The sequence below is a fragment of the Chiloscyllium plagiosum genome, chromosome 36 (genome assembly GCF_004010195.1).
Source record: "Chiloscyllium plagiosum isolate BGI_BamShark_2017 chromosome 36, ASM401019v2, whole genome shotgun sequence".
In the NCBI taxonomy this organism is placed as follows: domain Eukaryota; kingdom Metazoa; phylum Chordata; class Chondrichthyes; order Orectolobiformes; family Hemiscylliidae; genus Chiloscyllium; species Chiloscyllium plagiosum.
Genome location: NC_057745.1, coordinates 15,541,378 through 15,561,911, shown reverse-complemented (window position 1 = coordinate 15,561,911; position 20,534 = coordinate 15,541,378). Strand labels below are relative to the sequence as shown.

Below are 20,534 nucleotides of genomic sequence, written 5' to 3'. Positions count from 1 at the left end.
AATGTGAAAGAAACTTGCAAGGTTCACCAAAGGTAATAGCAAAGCTTTAGAAACATATTAGGAGAAAGGATGCTAAAGATACATAAGGGAGTTTAGCACCCTTTCTCCTAATATGTTTCTAAAGCTTTGCTTTAGAAAGATACATAAGGGAGTTATGTGTTATTGAGTTGTTAAATGAAAACATGAATATCATTTAAGTGGGTGGACAAAACTAAGGCAATTCAAGTCAAGTGTGACTCAGTGTAATGTCATCTGATTCAGAACTGAGGAAAGCAAACAGGAATATATTGATTGTGATGTGGAATAGCAAAAGAATTTGGGTATCCATGTGCACAAAACACTGAAAACTAGAAGACAGAAAATAAGAAGTAATGAAAAAGAAAATGAAATGGTGATCTTTGTCTCAGCAGGCTGGAATCCAAACTGAGGAAATGGTGCCTCGGTTATACAGAGCCTTTATCAGAATTTAGAGTGCTGCATTCATCTTGAGCATGAAACCATAAGAAGTATTCACTAAAATTATGATTTGGTGAAAGGATGAAATGTTGAGGGAAAAATGGCATAAACTTTGTATTTCCCTGCATTTAGCAGGAAGGTGGATAGTCTGATCAAGCTCTTAAAATGATAAGAGAGTTTTGATAAGAGAGTTATCCCTATTTTTGGAGGAATCCCAGAACAAAGGGCAACGTCTTCAAATTGAAGCTAGACTATTTTTGCATGAAATCAGGAAACAGTGTTCCACTGGTGGAGTTGTGAAAATATGTATTTTCTTCCAAGAGGCTGCAACTATTTAATCAGTTGAAATATTCAAGACCTTTGTAGACTTATGTTGGCTTAGGGTATGAACGGATGAGGATGATACGTGGGTGAACAGAATGTAGGTAACGATCGTCCATGATTTAATTGAAGGGAGAGACAGATTTGAGGAGCAGAATATTCTCCTTCTATTCCTTTGTTCTTAAAAGTGTGGCGTCCAAAACACGGAAATTCTATTCTCCAATAAATTTCAAAACCAGTCTGGTCATGCTCATTTTGTGTGCCTATATAGCAGGTAGGTTTCATGTTTGGTTGAAATTGTTTAGTACAGTATCAGATGTTAATTGTTTCGTAATGCCAGATGATGGACATTAACTGGGGTTTCACTTGTGCTGCTATACACAGTAAGATGATTAAACTGGTTGTTCAATGTTGCATGTTTGTAATATGTATCTTTCTGACTATAACTTATAAAAGTGTGTAAGCCTTCAGGTTCAGTTCTATCTTTCACCACCTAGCTTTCTGGAATAGAAATCAAAATATTATCTTTCTGGATATTTCCTGTAAATTACTGTTGCAGACTATTTTACAATCATTTGATATGGTTTAGTGTCAACAGTCTGTAAGTCAGCGTAACTTATTTTTAATAGAATTTATCTTGTTGTACACCAAGGTTCCACCAAGAAAAAAACATTCGGGATACTTTGACCTGGACACTTCATTGCAAAGACTAAAAGGGGTACCTTGCAAAAGGTATTTCTGTGTCTTTTTCTACAGTTTGAAAAAAAAACAAGTGGCATTCTTCAGGATTCAAGTGAAAGTGTTTTCGTACAGGACGCATACACAAATTATTTGGCAATTCATTCATTTACTCTAATGAATTGCATTTGAGGATTGTGAATTATATTTAAAGTTAAAAGTTACATAAATTGGCTGTATTTTTTTTGAAAACAATTCCACAGTTTTGCCTGAGATCATTCTCCGCTATTAATTTCTTTCATTAAATTGACTACGTTGTGACTTGCAATTTCTCAATCAACAAACTTTGACATGAAGCTTTAATCAGAACGGTATTTTTAGGACGACTTATCTGCAGTGTGTGCTATAGTACTAATCATCTTAGGACCTATTACTGTAATTCTTTAACCTATTTGAATTGGAGCTCCTTGATGCCACTTTTCTCATTGTGATACATTTAAACTATTTGTGCCCACGTCCATGTCAGACCTTTCCCTGCTCTATAGCACACCCTTTGTTGTGAGATATGTTATTTAATGTATTTCCAAATACAGTGTTATAGAAAAAGAACTTGGTTTGCAATTTTTAAAAGATTTGTAGGTCAGGTTGAGGTTCAGCTTGTAAGTTTGCTCGCTGAGCTGGTAGGTTTGTTCTCAGACGTTGCTTCACCATACTAGGTAACATCATCAGTGAGCTTCCGGTGAAGCGCTGGTGTTCTATCCCACTTTCTGTTATGTGTCTTGGTCTGTTGAGGTGGGTGATATCACTTCCGGTTCTTCTTCTCAGAGGTTGGTAAATAGGGTCCAAATCAACGTGTTTATCGATGGAGTTTTGGTTTGAATGCCAGGCCTCTAGAAATTCCCGTGCGTGTCTCTGTTTAGCCTGTCCTAGGATGGATGTGTAGTCCCAGTCGAAGTGATGTCCTCCTTCGTCTGTATGTAAGGATACTAGTGATAGCTGGTCATGTCTTTTGGTGGCTAGTTGGTGTTCGTGTATCCTGGTGGCTAGTTTTCTGTCTGTCTGTCCAATGGAGTGTTAGTTACAGGAGAAAGTGAGGTCTGCAGATGCTGGAGATCAAAGTTGAAACTTTATTGCTGGAACAGCACAGCAGGTCAGGCAGCATCCAGGGAACAGGAGATTCGACGTTTCGGGCACAGGCCCTTCTTCAGGAATGAGGAATTAGTTACAGTCCTTGCAGGGTAGTTTGTAAATGATATTCAATTTGCTGGTTGTTGGTGTAGGGTTCTTTAGGTTCATCAGTAGCTGTTTCAGTGTATTGGTAGGTTTGTGGGCTACAATGATGCCAAGAGGTCGGATTAGTGTGGAAGTCGTCTCCAAGATGTCTTTAATGTATGGTAGTGTGGCTGTACTCTCTGGGCGTGTTGTCTCCTCTTGTTTGGGTTTGTTGTTTAAGAATTGGTGGACTGTGTTTATCGGGTACCTGTTGTTCTTGAATACGCTGTGCAGACATTTTTCTTCTGCTGCTCATAGTTCCTGGGTGCTACAGTGTTTTGTGGCCCATTTTAAAAAGAACGTCCTGGTGCAGCTCTATTTGTGGATGTTGGTTTGATTGCTCCTGTAGTTGAATATCTGGTCTGTGTATGTTGCTTTCCTGTAGACGCTGGTCTGCAGTTCTCCATTGACTGTTCGTTCCACTGTGATGTCTAGGAAGGTGAGTCTGTTGTTGTTCTCTTCCTGTTTGATGAAATTCATGCCAGTAAGGCATATTGTTAATGATATTGTAGGTTTCCTCTAATTTGTTCCATTTCGTGATGACAAAGGTGTCATCCATGTGGTGGACCCAAAGCTTGGGTTGAATCGTGGGGAGGCCTGTTTGTTCTCGTTTCTGCACTACTGCTTCTGCTAAGAATCTTGATATTCGTGATCCCATGGGTGTCCTGTTGATTTGTTAGTAGATCTTGTTGTTGAAGGTAAAGTGGGATGGAGTTGGTAGTGTCTGGTGTTTGTGTCCTTGGTTCATCTAGTAGTGAGGTCAGTATTTCTTTGGCCTGGCTGATGTTAATTGATGTAAATAGTGCTATTACGTCAAAGGAGACCATGACTACTTCCTCTTCTATCTTGGTGTCTTTGATGTTCAGGAATTTTTGGGTGGAGTTGCTTGGATTTTCTACTAGGTATTTCAGTTTACAGTGAAATTCCTTTGCTTGTCTGTATGTTGGTGTGCCGGGAAGTGAGACTAGGGTCTGAGGGAAGCCGCTGGTTTGCATACCTTACATCAAAGACATGACCGGCTATCCCTAGTATCCTTACACACAGACAAAGAAGGACACCACTTCGACTAGGACAACACATCCATCCTAGGACAGGCTAAACAGAGACACGCACAGGAATTCCTAGAGGCCTGGCATTCAAACCAGAACTCCATCGATAAACACATTGATTTGGACCCCATTTACCAATCTCTGAGAAGAACAACCGGAAATGATATCACCCACTTAACAGACCAAGACACACAAATAGAAAGTTGGGTAGAACACCAGTGCTTCACCAGAGGCTCACTGATGATGTCACCTAGCATGGTGTCAAAACGTCTGAGAACAAATCTACCAGCTCAGCAAGCAAACTTACAACCTGAAAAAAACTTGGTGTTCTGGAATTTTAATGTTATATAAAAGTGCCTTAGTAGAGGTACCACTAACAGAGTTGAATGCTATCTGCTGGCTATTTGCTGATGCTTTTTATGCTTAATATGACATTTTCTTTTTTGACACAGTATTCTTTGTGCAGAAGTATGCTTGACGTAACTTTTGCTGATGAAATTAATGTTGGATACCAATAAGCATTTCCAGTCAAAAGTTAGAAGCACAGAAATGAAAAGAACTGAAAGCTGGAGGAGGGGGAATCTGTGTAAAATTCTGAATACAAAGGCGCATTCTAAACTTTGTTATTTCTATTGCCATAATTACTTAGTAAGGCACTTTGAGTAGTCAGTGAAGAGGGACGGTTTTATTGAAATAAGTTTAGAAATATTTTGGGCTATTTATTTGAGCCGATTAAAGGTTACTACTTAAATGTTCATGTTTAATTGAATTTTAACAATATATTCTGAGTTTACAGAGTTTTTGGATAATTTAAAACACAGAGGGGACAATGTTTGGTTTCTTCTAGTATCAAATTCATCTACCAAAGGATAAAGAGTATTTGCTTTTATGTCATATTTTCTCTTCCTTTTATAGCCGGAGGCAGTATTTAAGACCAGAGAATGATGCTGACCAAGGGAAGCAGCTCCTGAGCATCAGTGCTCCACCAGCAACTAGTCTTAGCCTGCTTGGGAATTTTGAGGTACAAATCATAACTCCACACTTGTCATGTAGATTGAAATAGGCTAAACAACTGATCTTGTGTTTGGCTTATTTTAAGGAGGTTTTTGAGTGATGTTGCTGCTATTTATGTTTGAAATTCCAGTGAATTACTTTTACAGATCTGTTTAGATCTATTCATATATCTAGTGTTAAGCATTATTTCTCAGATCTGCTAGCAAGAGTTTAACATATGATTGGGTGAATTTTCCATGTTACACATTTGAGTCAAGGTAATAAGTAGTGTCAACACAGTTACTGGTAGGTTTTTGTTCAAAAGACATTGTGCTTTTAATGGATAGTATCATAGCCTGGGAAAGGAGCAAGATCCCCATGTCGTGTCCTTGTTAAGCTAAGTCTCCTCTATGATTTCAAGAATAATATGGCTGTACATTAATTTATGCCTGCAAATGTGTGTGGAAGTCCTAAATCCAGTGCCTTCAAATGTTTTCAAATATCTTTAAATAATTACACTATATTACCAAAATTGCTATTTTGAATTTGAGTCGTTAGGCCTGTTTCAGCCAGTAAGGGCAACTATATGCTCGTGATATGCACGAGACAGGATTTTCTGATTACATGTTAAGAAGATTGTTAGGAGCTCTCCATTTTAAAGTGGCCTAGTCTTAAAGGAGTTCCAGCACAAGAAACTACGGCTACCTTTTCCACTTCTCAATTTGAAAATGATTTGCCATATGGATCTAAGTGGAGATGTTTGTTCTTCTCACAGTGAAAAAGAGATTCTTCAGAAAATTAAGGAGGTACTTTTAACCACACCAAATATGAAATTTGAAGTACTTTTTGACTTGAATAATTCAGTGAATAATGTTGTATAACTTATCGTAGCTACATATGTTGTAATAGGCTATGTAGGTTGATACAGTGGAGAATATTAACAGATTGCATATGGTTTAAATTAAGTCTAAAACTCTTGGTTTCCAAGTAGTACTTCATAAATTTCAATCTCAAGTCCATTTATTTTTGGAGACAAGAATTGAGGACAGTTTTTTCTTATTTTTAAAAAGTACCTTTTATTATCAATTATGATATTTTTCTGGAATTAATAATTGCTTGCACCAATTTTGTTGTTTGGGAGGTGAGGAGTTTGTACATTATTTGTAATATAATCGAGGGCCCTTTTCATTTCTGTTGGTGTTAATGTGACAACAACAATTCTCACTAATACCGTGTAAACTAGGAAGTATTTATTGTTAGTAATGAGATTGTGATTTGAGAAATGTTTCAAGGTTAAGAAAGGGTTTCAAGGAAATGGAATCTTTAGCTATATATAGTCTAATAGGAGGCTATTGAACCCAATATCTATGTTTAGAACTCTGAAAGAACTTTTTTTTTCGTTCTCCTACCCTTCTCTGATTACTCCTTCAGTTTTAAATGTTATTGATTTTGCTGCTGCTGCAGCTTATAGGAGAACATCCATGTCTTAAACATAATCTCCTAACCTCGCTATTATTTTGGTGAACATCTTAACTTCGTACAACTTGGCTACCAACTAGTTGAACAGTGCAAATGGCTATTCCCTTCTGGCTTTAACAGGACTCCTCATAATTTTGAACAGCTCTATTGACCTTGACTGTTTTTGATTCAATGACAGGAGCCCAGTTGCTTCTTTTGTCTGTCGTCGTAACTGACGCCTGCCATGATCCTCTTTTGCATTCTGTCCATAACCTTGATGTCCTGCCTAAAATATGGCATCCAAAATTGGACACACTTCGAACTTCAGCCTGAACATAAAAACAATATTCAGGATTAGCACTGAAATATTGAAATATTTCCCAATCTGGTTGTAATAATTCAATTAGCTGCATCTTCAGCAGTGGTATGTCATTTGTATTCTCAGGAGGAAATTGTCAATTGCAACAATTTCAACAGCATTAAGAATCAGTGAAATATTGTACTTCGTACCTTGAATTTTTGGATGACCAATACATTTTAATGATATACTGAGGAAACATCTGAGAAAACTTAGTACCTGGAAAAGCAGCAATTAAGTCAAGCTGCATAACAAATATGTGCTTCAAATGAAATCTGTCACTTGTGATTTATATTTTCGTTCCATGACTGATTCTCAGTGTCTTTTCTTCTTGTGTGTTAAGATGTGTGTATTAAAGTACACGTTAAAAAGTCATAATTTTTAGCTCGTTTGCCAATTTTTTTGAGTAATATTTGTAAGACTGCAATGTGGTACATATTTTGATCCTGTGTGTCATTCGCCTGCTTGGCTGTTGCAAGTGCATTTGAGTCTAGAAGCTACAAAATGATCTTGATGGTACATTGTCATTTTCAACTATGGTTTGCCAAATAATTGCTAATGATCTTGCTGAAGTTAGAATGCATGAACAAACATAAACAACCAAAATAAACAGGAATCTATCATGGGCATACTATTGCCAATGTTATACACAGTAATGGGAAGTTTGCGAAACTAGAGATTTTCTTTTAGTCCATGTCTTAAATGTTGGTCAGAATCACATAGAATACAGCTCTGACATTTAGAAGCCAAAGTACTTTTGAGAGCTATTTTCTTTAACTAGAAATGAGGAGTGCTAATCTTGCCATTTTTGATTTTAAAAGTGAAGATTAGAAACACTGGTTATTTCACTTTTTTTTTTCTCCTTGGTGAATTGAGTCAGTAATGTTTACTAACTGTTCACCCTTTTGTTTTGCTTTATAATAACCTTGCCAGCAGAAAGGTTTTGTCTGCAATAATAATACTAATTGTACACCCCTCTACATCCAAAAGCAATAATGGAACAATGGCATTCTTCCAGCTCCAAAACTGGGAATTTAAAAATAATCAACTAGAATAGAAAATTTATAGTGTTTACATGTTTCAAAAGCTGATTTATCAACTCATGATATTTCAGCCAAAATGTGTTCTTTATTGCTCTTGAACTGAACAGCTCAGCATTTTCAGAGTGTGACTAATAGTTGACCATACTGCTGTCCATCTGAAGTTACATGTCGGCCTGACTGGGTAAGGGTGGCAGATTTCCTTCCCTAAAGGATATTCGTGAACCAGATGGGCTTTCTAATAGCAGAAACTTAAGAAAAAGCTTAAAGTATGTTTCACATGTCCAAAATTATGTCAATAGTGCTTGGATTATCAGTTTCTTGGTTGGTTCAGGTTTTTTGTTTTGCATTTTACAGTAATTTATCCACGCAGAATTTTGAAGTGTTGATTTCATATAACAGGAAATGTCTATACAGTTGAGTATTGCATCACTATTTTTAAACCTTTGCCGCTCATCTATTTAAGAGGCAAATAATACTCAATTTAGTAAAGTGTTATAGAGTCATAGAGATGTACAGCACGGAAACAGACTCTTTGGTCCAACTTGTCCTTGACGATCAGATATCCTAACCTAATCTAGTCCCATTTGCCAGCACTTGTCCCATACTCTCTCAACCTTTCCTATTCATATACCTATCGAGATGCTTTTTAAATATTGCCATTGCACCAGTCTCCATGACTTCCTCTGGCATCTCATTCCATACACATATCACCCTCTGCGTGAAAATGTTGACCCTTAGGTCCCTTTTATATCTTTCCCCTCTCACCCGAAACCTATGCCCTCTAGTCTGGACATCCCCGCCTCAGGGAAAAGAACTTGTGTATCCTAGGCCATTCCCCTGATGATTTTATAAACCTCTACGAGGTCACCCCTTCGCCTCTGACATTCCAGGAAAACATCCCCAACCTGTTCAACCTCTCCCTGTAGCTCAAACCCTCCAACCCTGACAACATCCTTGTAAATCTTTTCTGAACCTTTTCAAGTTTCACAACATCCTTCTGATAGGAAGGAAACCAGAATTGCACACAATATTCCAAAAGTGGCCTAACCAATGTCCTGTACATTTGCAACATGACATTCCAACTCCCTATACTCAATACTCTGACCAATAAAGGAAAGCATACTAAATGCCGCCTTAACTATCCTATCTACCTGCAACTCCACTTTCAAGGAACTATGACCCTGCACTCCAAGGTCTCTTTGCTCAGCAACACTCCCCAGGACCTTACCATTAAGTGTATACGTCCTGCTCTGATTTGCTTTCCCAAAATGTAGCACCTCACATTTATCTAAATTAAACTCCATTTGTCGCTGCTCAATCCATTCGCACATCACATTAAGATCCCATTCTACTCTGAGGTAGCCTCCTTTGCTGTCCACTGCACCTCCAATTTTGATTTCATCTTCAAAATTACTAACTATACTTCCTGTGTCCACATCCAAATCATTTATATAAATGGTGAAAAGCAGTGGACCTAGCACCGATCCTTGTGGCACATCACTGGTCACAGGTCTCCAGTCTAAAAAGCAACCTTCCACCACCACCCTCTGTCTTTTACCTTCAAGCCAGTTCTGTATCCAATTGACTAGTTCTCCCTGTATTCCATGAGATCTACCTTGCTAAACAGTCTCCCATGGGGAACCTTGTCGAACGCCTTACTGATGTCCATATAGATCATGTCTACCGCTCTGCCCTCATCAATCCTCTTGTTACTTCTTCAAAAAACTTAATCAAGTTCATGAGACATGCTTTCCCACATGCAAAGCTATGCTGAATCAGTGCACGCCTTTTCAAATACATGTAAATCCTGTCCCTCAGGAGTCCCTCCAACAACTTACCCACCACCTATGTCAGGCTCACTGCTCTATAGTTGCCTTGGCTTTCCTTCCTACCTTTTTAAACTAATAAATGCAGTTTAATGTATCAATCCTACCTTGTGCTCTGCTTTGGTCCTGCTTGCCCTAACTGTTTGACTCCTTCCTTTTCCCAAATGTACCAATCTCAGATTGATCTCTTTCCTCACTATATCCCTGGGTCCCGCCTGACTAGATTAAATCCTCCTGAGCAGTTCTAGCAAATCTCCCTGCAAATATATTAGACCCCTTCCAATTCAGTTGAAATCTGTTTTCCTTGTACAGGTCACTTCTACCTCAGAAGAGATTCCAATGATCCAAAAATGTGAACCCTTCTACTCTGCACCAGTTCCTCAGCCACGCATTCATCTGCTCTATCCTCCTATTCCTACCCTCACTGACTCATAGCACCGGGAGTAATCCAGATATTACTACCCTCGAGGACCTCCTTTTTAAATTCCTGCCTAACTTTCTCTACTCTCCCTTCAGAATCTCAGCCTTTTCCCTTCCTACGCTATTAGTTCCAATGTATACAATGACCTCCTGCTTGTCCCTCTCCCCCTTGAGAACATTCTGCACCTTCAGAGATATCCATCAGGGAGGCACAACACATCAATCTGAGATTTTGCTGCTGGCCGCAGAAATATGTGTCTGTGCTTCTAACTAGAGAGTCCCCTATCAGAATTGATCACTTGGAACCCCACGTACCCCTCAATGCATTAGAGTTAGCACGATACCAGAAACTTGGCTGTTCATCCCTTGAGAGTTCATCACCCCCTACATTTCCAAAACAGCATACTTGTTTGAAATGGGAATAACCACAGATAACCACTACCTGCCTATCCCTCCTACCCTTCCTGGAGTTAAGTCATCTACCTGATTCTCTCTGTGGCTTTTCTCCCTTTCTATAATTGCCATCCATCACACCTCGTAGCTCTCGTAATTTCCTTATTACCTCTAACTGTCACTCCAACTGATCCATGTGATCTGATAGGATTAGTAACATGGAAACTCTTCCTGGACTCCCACATCCGACAGGAAGAGCATATCAATTTACTAAAGGCGATCTTTACTCCTTCAAATCTATAGTCCCAGAAAATAGCACCATCGTTTTGCTCTGAAAAATAATGCTCCAGGTTAACTTCATACTTATGGTTTATATTTTTAAAATTTACTCAAGACAGCTCTCAATAAAACATAATCAAGAAAGAACCCGCTGTACTCACTACTGTAGACTTGCAGCAAGGTTACACTTAAAAACTATGTACGTATCTGTTCCTGTGCTGTGAGCTCTCCCACACAAGTTCTTCCAAGGTCAGCTGTGAATTTCACTGTTTGTTAACATTTCTGAGCCGCACTCCAATGTCCAGAGATACATGAACTGAAACAGCGAAGGCAGTAACTGTGCGGATTCACTGCTGTGTCAGTTAGCAGTATAGGCTTGTTTCTTTCTCCTCCTGTGGTTGCTGCCTTTTGTCTGTCTTCCTCCTTTTTAAAAGTGCAGTTGTTTTGATCTTTTTCCCCCCAGAGTTCCAAAACAATGCAACAGCGTATAAAACAGTAATTGCTGCTCCTGGAATTCGAGGAAATCACCTCCAACATCTCAATAATACCTCAATAAAGGGGCAGCCTGTTCCAGCCAGAAATTTTCCTGTCCTCCATCTTGGATTACCCAGAATCCTTTGTTAAGGTGATGCAGTAAGCCTGAAATCATTGGTCAGACAGGTTCTTGGTTTTCTGTAAATCCTTGGCTACAAGGTGGTCCTCTTCCACCTAACTGATACTAAACTTGTTAATGGAACAATTGCAACAAAATCTTTATTCAACAGATACCGCATGGATATACTAGCTGCACCAGTGTCGATTTTGCTCATCGGCAGAGCCTGGGTTTACGACTACTGTTGTTTCTATTGCCACCAGTGGAAACCTGGTACATTTGAGTGCACATTAACGAGCCTTTGTAAGCAATAACAGATTTTCACCAAATTCACTTTTACTTTTTTTGATCAGTCAAATGAGTCTAACACACCAGAGCAAAATGTAATATGCCTTCTGCTGATAGCCAATTTTCTTGTAATATTGTAACTAGTTTCTAATGTTATTATCATTAAACAGCAACAGGACACCGTCTCATGTTGTTTGGCTATTACCAGAATATATGTCAGTTCCATCTCAAAATTATACATTCCATTTCTCCTGATGTATTTTAAACAGCTATAGAAACATCCTGATTTTAGTAACGGTTGAATTCTATATACATTAACATTAAAGTATTTTGTCAATCCTTAGAAAATTTTAATCCTGGCAGAAAATAATTACATCAAAAAATGAAGTAGGTGTATGGTGCAAAATAATTTAGGAACATATATTATTCCGTTTGTTAGGATCAGATTTCTTTATGGTCCTATATAATAAGGATACATGATTGCAAATAAATTCAACAGTTCATACGGCATCATAAATTGTAAATACAGCTTAAATATTTTATGACTATCCTTAGAGCTTCCAAGATTGGAATATACCTTTCAGCCTTCTACACTGCACCAGTTTGTTTTGTAGGGTATTATATAGAAACATAAGGAAATAAAACTAATTTTATGGTGGATTATTTGTTATTAATTGAATTTTATTTCATATTGGAATTTTGTGGATATTTACATGATTAATGCACTAACTTGATTGGATATGTTGTATGATTGATTGCTGAGTAGTATTGCTTATAAAATAAGAACAAAACCATGAAACCTGATCCAAACTGCCTTGTAATTCTAATCTGAATGTCTTTTAATGTTCTCAGGAGTCCATCCTGAATTTCCGCTTGGAACCTTTAGGATCTGTTGATGGTTTCACGGCTGAGGTGGGAGCAAGTGGAACATTCTGTCCCAGTCACATGACTCTTCCAGTTGAAGTGTCATTCTACAGTGTCTCCGACGATAATGCACCATCACCCTACATGGTATGTGTTATTACACATTCCTGTAGTTAAAGACTTGTGATCAAGGTCATGGTGTAGCAGTATTTGGTTAGGACCCATATCTCTCAGACTGGTAAATCACTCATTTATTTATTTGTTAATTTTTGCTCTTTATGGGTATGTTAATATTGATGCCTATCAGTTAAAAAGTTATTTGACTATTTTTGATAATTGAAAATTCCTGTAAAAAGCAACCTGTTTTGAGTTGATGATTGATTATTTATTTGTAGGGTGTAATTAATTTGGAAACCTTGGGAAAACGAGGCTATCGAGTACCTCCATCAGGAACAATACAAGTGGTAAGTTAGGTTAAGGTTCTTTCTGGATTGCTGATTGCTAATTGCTGTTCAGATGTATGAAACATTTGACAAACATCATATGATAACACAAGGAATCAGCTTAAACTGTAATATCTCTTGGTCGTTTTCTAGGTGTACTGGGAGTGGAAATTAGAACTGTGAAGGTTGCCAGGTTGTTCATTCATTTCAGAGGTGAAAATGTGTTGCTGGAAAAGCGCAGCAGGTCAGGCAGCATCCAAGGAGCAGGGGAATCGACGTTTCGGGCATAAGCCCTTCTTCATGCCCGAAACGTCGATTCTCCTGCTCCTTGGATGCTGCCTGACCTGCTGCGCTTTTCAAGCAACATTTTCAGCTCTGATCTCCAGCATCTGCAGTCCTCACTTTCTCCTGTTCATTCATTTCAACATGTTAACAGATAGCGTTCATTGCAATATTATGAAAATGCATGAGGAAATGTTTAATAAGCAATTATTTTTGTTTGATACTTCAAAGTCCGTCCTCTCTGGTTCCCCCATCCACACACACCCACCCACACACATACACACACCCCCACACAAAGGATGTAACATTTTAAGAGTAATGATTTCTCAGATTAGTGCAAACTGTTGTATTTTAATATTATCTCTTAGTGCACCCTTAAAGAGACTGTGATTGCTCATACTCATATATTGTGGAGCTATTTTTGTTTTGTGAACTGCAAAAGGTTTCTAATTGGATGTGTAAAAGCTCCTGCTGTTTTGGAATCTTGGCCTTTTAGAATAAGTTAATATGTGACAGTAGAGTAAGATGATAATTTTATACTCTGGAAATTTAGCACAAAGTATGCAGTGTGGGATGAAAATATGATTTCCTACCATTTTGCTAAGACTTGCCAATCTCCACACTGTGGCTGCGGTAAATGTAAGAAAGCTTTCTCCATCACACCACCTGAGAATTGTTAAATTCAGACAGTTATCATTATGCCATTCATTCATATTTTGTATTTACTAGCTTAAAGTCCTATTTCCAAAAGGGAAGATATTTCTTGTATGTATGCTCAACCTCAGTCACTACATGGCAAACAGTAATCATGCTTATAGGCAGAACTTAAAAAGTTTAATTGTACTGCCATCGATGGTCAATATTATGTGAAATAGTGGTATGTGTGTGTGTGAACATGTATTGAAACCATATTACCTTGATTTCATAAACATGCCACCACGTTTTGAGGACATTATTTTTGCTTTTGATGAAATTTGTGAATTCCAGGCAATCTTTTGGCATTTTTTTGAGTAATGTTATACAAACCTTTTAATCTCTTTTTTAAAAAAGAGTAAATTGTTTTTCAGACCTTATTTAACCCAAACAAGACAGTGGTAAAGATGTTTGTAGTGATTTATGATCTGAGAGATATGCCAGCCAATCACCAGACATTCCTACGACAGAGGACATTTTCAGTTCCAGTGAAACGTGAAACTGTCGGACATGCCAATAAAGAAAATGTAATTCAGACTGAGGAAAGAATACTTCGCTACCTCGTCCACTTGAGGTAACTATAAACATGGAATGCTTCAAAGTTATACTGCACTTGGAGGTGTAGTGGACAGCGAAGAAGGTTACCTTAGATTACAACAGGATCTTGATCAGATGGGCCGATGGGCCAATGGGCTGAGAAGTGGCAGATGGAGTTTAATTCAGATAAATGCGAGGTGCTGCATTTTGGGAAAGCAAATCTTAGCAGGACTTATACATTTAATGGTAAGGTCCTAGAAAGTGTTGCTGAACAAAGAGACCTTGGAGTGCAGGTTCATAGCTCCTTGAAAGTGGATTCACAGGTAGATAGGATAGTGAAGAAGGCGTTGGTATGCTTTCCTTTATTGGTCAGAGTATTGAGTACAGGAGTTGGGAGGTCATGTTGCAGCTGTACAGGACATTGGTTAGGCCACTGTTGGAATATTGCGTGCAATTCTGGTTTCCTTCCTATCGGAAAGATGTTGTGAAACTTGAAAGGGTTCAGAAAAGATTTATAAGGATGTTGCCAGGGTTGGTGGATTTGATCTATATGAAGAGGCTGAACAGGCTGAGGCTGTTTTCCCTGGAGCGTCAGAGACTGAGGGGTGATGTTATAGAGGTTTACAAAATCATGAGGGGTATGGATAGGATAAGTAGGGTGAGAGGGGAAAGATATAAAAGAGACCGAAGGGGCAACTTTTTCACACAGAGGGTGGTATGTGTATGGAATGAGCTGCCAGAGGAAGTGGTGGAGGCTGGTACAATTGCAACATTTAAGAGGCATTTGGATGGGTATATGAATAGGAAGGGTTTGGTGGGACATGGGCCGGTGGGACTAGATTGGGTTGAGATATCTTGTCGGCATGGACGAGTAGGACTGAAGGGTCTGTTTCCCCCATGATGTACATCTCTATGACTCTGTGATTCTATGTGTGGGAAGGAAGCAGAGTTCACGTTTCAAGTCCAGTGACTCTTCATCAGAATGGAACTCAAATGCAAATTTTGGTATCTTCCCACAGATCCTGCTAGATCTGTTGAGTTTCTGTTTTTGCTTCAGATCTCCTGCATCTGCAGTTCTTATGCTATTCATAGTTTACTTGGTTTTTATGTAAAATAACAACCATGAATTATTTTAGTGTCCAAAGGTTTTGAAGATGACAAATTTAAAATCCATTTATTTTCCATGTAATAATGTAATAAAATTCTTTAGTTTTTTTCTAATTATTTTAGAACTGACAGACAGGCACCATTGGACATGAACATGAACATGAAACCTGGCTTGGAATTTTGTTATTTTAACCAGGGATGTTATTTAAACTTGGATAACAACACAAAATTGGTTATTCCTTAGGCTGGGACAAAAATGGAACAGTAATTTTGAAGTGAACTCCATGGTTGTGCAATGACCACCTAATCAATGCTTTCAACACTGATTAAAGTCACATTAATGCCTAGATGGAGGTGGGAACTGGTATATTGTTGTTCAAGACTTCTGCAAGTGAAGTCCTTCTCTTCTGCCTAGTGTAATATATGCACTACAGATACAAGCTATATTCTTCTACCTGCCGTTGCTATGTTATCATGAGTGTATACATGTGCCATGTAGGGGGAGGAAAGATGATTGCATGTTTTTTTTTGTCTTATTCACCCAAAGTCTGCTTAATCACAGTCATACTACAAGATCCTTCAACACAGACCTAACAACTCAGCAAAGGCCTAACTTGAAATAAAGCTAACAATATTACATCCATATAATACTTCTGTTGTGGATCCACGAGAATGTTGTCCTTTGGATTCATAAATCCTGAGCTGTTGTTTCAGCTGAAATCTCAGAACTAGGATTTGAGATATAGGGAGAGGCTGTTTTCCCTAGACCATTGGAGCTTGAGGGGTGACCTTATAGAGGTTTATAAAATCATGAGGGCCTGGTTAGGATAAATAGACAAAGTCTCTTCCCTAGGGTGGAGGAGTCCAGAACTAGAGGACATAGGTGTAGGGCGAGCGGGGAAAGATATAAAAGAGACGTAAGGGGCAACTTTTTCATGCAGAGGGTGGTACGTGTATGGATTGAGCTGCCAGAGGATGTGGTGGAGGCTGGTACAATTGCACCATTTAAAAGGCATTTGGATGGGTATATGAATAGGAAAGGTTTGGAGGGATATGGGCCAGGTGCTGGCAGGTGGGACTAGATTGGGTTGGGATATCCAGTCAGCATGGACGAGTTGGACCAAAGGGTCTGTTTCCATGCTGTACATCTCTATGACTATGAATCTAGAGTAAGACTTGCCTCGCAAAGGGCAGATGTACAATTTGTGCTTGAGGTTCAGTTCAATCCTTGACTTAACAAAGCAGCTTTGCTCTATTGTAATTGAGTGATTTATCGGTTTCTTCAAATATCTCTGGTCTCTGTTCTGCTTTTTATGTGTGAGCCAGATTTACTCAATAGTAAGATTTCAAACACATTTTATCATCAGTATTATTCTGTCCCTCGAATTAATGAATCAGTTATTCAATTGATTTGAATACTGATGCAGAATTTCACTGAGTGCCATGAAAAGAATTTATTGGTTAAATAGGATTTTTTTGCATGCCTGTTATTGTTGCAATAACCAAATTACGTGCTGCAAACTACCATTTCAAACAGACAATTTTGACAGCAATTTGTGTCCATTGACAAAACAATATAGGTAGATTGAACAAAACGTTACTTAATTTTCCCCTTTTTTCAGTGCAGTATATCTGATAAATTTGTTGCTCCCTAAAATAGAAATTATTTTCAGTGAAACCTTTTTAAGTTTGCAGTGCAAAACATGTGCAAAATTTGGATTTTTTTCCATTTAAATCTAAAAATATGATCGAAAGATAGCTGATAATATATTCAGTACATTTCTCTGATTCCAATGCTTAATTTTCCAAGGTAAAAGTGAACTTGGGTGTCAAAAAAATTATAACTATAGATATAAGACTGGAGCTCATTAATAGTACATTCTTAGCTCATCAGTTGTCCACTTTTGTAGTTCTAGAAAGACCATCCTTGTATATCATAGCAGCACTAGTGACTTTGCTGAATAGCAATAAATTGTGTAAATAATAGACCTAACTCCAATTTGGTAGTATATAAGAAAGAGGGAAGAGAATTTTTCTGGCAAAATGCCATATGCATATTTGACTAGAGCAATGTTTTCTGATTTGATTTCTACGTACAACAGTCATCTGGCACCACATCCACAAACATTCAATCCCTCGACCATCAATGTTCAGTAGCAGCAGTGTGTACTATCTACAGGATGCAGCTAGAAATTCACCAAGGTTTCTTAGACAGCACCTTCCAACCCCACAATCACTACCATATAGTAGGAAACACCATCACTTGCAAGTTCCTCTATAGACCTTCAGTGTCGCTGGATCAAAACCCTGAACTCCTGCCCCAATGGTTTTGTGGGTCCACCTACATTAATTGGAATTCAGCCATTCAAGAAGGCAACTCATCACCACCTTCTAAAGAACAATGAAGGATGAGAAATTAATGCTGGCCCATGAATTAATTTTTTAAAATGACCACATACTTAACCATGGAGCTCAGTTATTCAGACCTACGAAGAAATGGGCTAAAGGCAAAAACATTTCTGGAGTCTTTAAAAAAAAATCAAGATATAAAATATGTAGTATGGAAAACAATCGTGTATTTTATCATATTTTTTCTTCAATGCAGTACTTCCATCTCAGCAGTTTCAGTAGTGTTCGAAGATTGAGTTTTAGTTGAGGAAGGCTTACATAATTCTCAAAATGAAGTATAAGTTCTTGAAGTGAATTTAGTCCTGTCGCTAATGAGGTAAATATACTGCACTTTAATTTGAGTTTGTTTCCAGGTTTTAGTTTTATATAAAACTAATGGTAATTTTGTGTTGAACCATCATAGACAAATCCACACTTGAACCTGATAACTTACTGCTGTGGGCCGACGCTACAGAAAAAGCGCAAGGATAGTGGAAGGAGAAATTGGTTCTCATGTTGTAGATTAATCATGGGATTTCTTTTATAATAGAAAGACTTAGGTTTATACAGAGATTTGGTTAGGACCCTTAGCAGCATTGACATCACAAAGTACTTTACGGCCAATGAAGTTTTTTGTTTGAAGAGTATTCTCAGTTCAAATGCAGTGGTCAAGTTCATAATGTTTTTTGAAAAATGAAATTCCAGGTTTTAGAACAGGTTTTTGAAAATAAAAGCCAAGAAGGGTTGACTCCCCTTCCTTTATCAGTGCAGAGAGATCCATGTACCAGAACTTTCCAGATTGAAATCCGTGCTCTCCCACGGTTTGTTTTACTTCAAAATTTGCTAGGCCAGAGATTTGAGATAGTCACTGCAACATTTGGAATTCATTGTTTATAAATACATTTATGGACGTTTAGACCTGTCCAACCTAATGTCTGTTTCTCTAAACCGTTCCACAAATTGTTGACAAATTTACCCTTTTTAATGTCAATATTTTCTTGAAGGTAGACAGATAATTCAGCTTTTTTCTATACTTTACAAATAATAGATATTCAGTCAACAAATAATGTGAATATTTTTGTGTTCCAGGTTCCAGAGTTCAAAATCTGGAAAGATCTACCTCCATAGAGATGTCAGACTCCTATTTTCTCGAAAGTCGATGGAAGTTGACAGTGGTGCTGCATATGAATTGAAATCTTATACAGAGATTCCAACAAATCCTCATTTTTCAGCACGATGTTAGAAATATTTGTATTCTTTAGGACATTTTTCTGTTTTGTTTTCTGGAGAATGACACGTGTTCAGCTAATTAATGGAAATAAAATAATGCACAATACATGATTGTGAGAATTTATTGGTACTAGTCTTTTAGAGCCCCAGCACCTATTAGACAGTGGACCAGTCTTGTGTAAGTGTTTTGAATAAACTCCCTTGTATTTAAATGGAGCAGTAGACTGGAATGAAAACCATGATATCCTGATATTATCTGTACTGTTACAATGGAAGTCACAAACCACTTTATTGGATGTGTTGCAATAGTAAAAACCAGAAATAGTTTAGAGTTTAAACATTTTATTTTATTTGTCTTTTTATTTAATATTTAAATTAATGTTTCACTTATTGCACAGGTAATTTTTGTCCTGTTTAGTGTTATTATGTAGCATAACGTTATGTAAAATCATACTCTGTATTTCTTTTGACATGAATAATACACAAATATACAAAATATATGTAAAGTTCTTTGTCTGTCTGTCTGTCCATGACTGTGTGCAAAGAAGTATTAGATTTTAGTCTTTGCCTGTTGTTCCAGAATTCTGCTTTCCTAAACTGGTCCAACAATGTAGTGGAGCAATTTACACAATTCTTGTGTGTTCCTTCAAAGGTTCTGAGTCCTGCTGCCTCCAGTTTCTTGTCCAAGTGGTCAATCTTCTAATATGCTTTTAGACAATGAATTCTCAGGCTATTCAGTTTTAGAGGGCAACACCACTTTTTTTTCTCACCAATGTTCATACATGGCATTATCTGATAAGTCTAACTTAATGAAAATAATTAATAGGTAAGTTCCTCTCCATAGCAGAAAGATAGTGAACAAAATTCTAGCACCCAAGTGAAATAATTTTAAAATTTTTTTCATACATCAATCCTGTTATCGTTTTGATTTTTCATCATCTTAATATTCTTCTGCATGAAATATAACAAATTATACTACAATATTTCCAACATAGTAAATAACCCAATATGTTTTACAGAAGCAGGAGTGTTGAAGAACAATTCGGGAATATAACTTAACGTAATGATCCAAATGTACGTTTTGAGGAAGATTTTGACAATGGCAAAGGACTAACATTACTAGAGGAGTTTAGAGAAAGCATTTTAAAAAAAAATAGCGGATGGGGAGTTGCGATGGAATGGGATGCATATAGCAACATTTTGGACATTTTCCCACTTCTGTTGAATGGAGTGAGGGGTGGGGAGTCTATTAATAAAAAGGTAAAGAACAGTCTAAAGGTGACAGTGACCTAAACAAGAATCTCTTGGTTGTGGTGAGGTTTTACTTTGACGGAGTTTGGTGGTGACGGCTTGGCTGGCTTGTTGGTAATTGGTGGGGACTTCTGCGTTACTCTGGGTTTGCTGTTTGGATGAAATTCTGAACAAATGCGATGACAATGATAGAGCTGAATATCCTTAGCACATTTCTGGAAGATGGAGCAGTTCTTATGAATCATGTAATTGAAGGTATCACTAGTCTGAGTGGGAAGCTTTCAGAATGGTATTCTGTGACACTTTCAACATG

The 20,534-nt window shown here is 37.8% G+C and overlaps 1 protein-coding gene across 7 annotated transcripts in view; it reads left to right on the top strand.

Annotated features, from left to right (window-relative positions):
• fam214a (family with sequence similarity 214 member A) overlaps nt 1-19,459 on the top strand; it is a 103,834-nt gene extending 84,375 nt beyond the window's left edge. For 3 of the 7 annotated variants that reach the window (XM_043677394.1, XM_043677393.1, XM_043677395.1), the window contains exons 7-12: nt 1,430-1,509; nt 4,692-4,797; nt 12,279-12,437; nt 12,686-12,754; nt 14,083-14,282; nt 18,830-19,459. In XM_043677394.1, coding sequence (XP_043533329.1) covers nt 1,430-1,509; nt 4,692-4,797; nt 12,279-12,437; nt 12,686-12,754; nt 14,083-14,282; nt 18,830-18,983 — 768 coding nt within the window. In that variant the 3' untranslated portion in view covers nt 18,984-19,459. Of the gene's footprint in view, nt 1-1,429; nt 1,510-4,691; nt 4,798-11,310; nt 12,529-12,685; nt 12,755-14,065; nt 14,283-18,829 lie in introns of those variants that run through there. The other 4 variants (XR_006309482.1, XM_043677396.1, XM_043677398.1 and 1 more) reach the window with 4 other exon arrangements.
• The last annotated feature ends 1,075 nt before the right edge of the window (nt 19,460-20,534 follow it).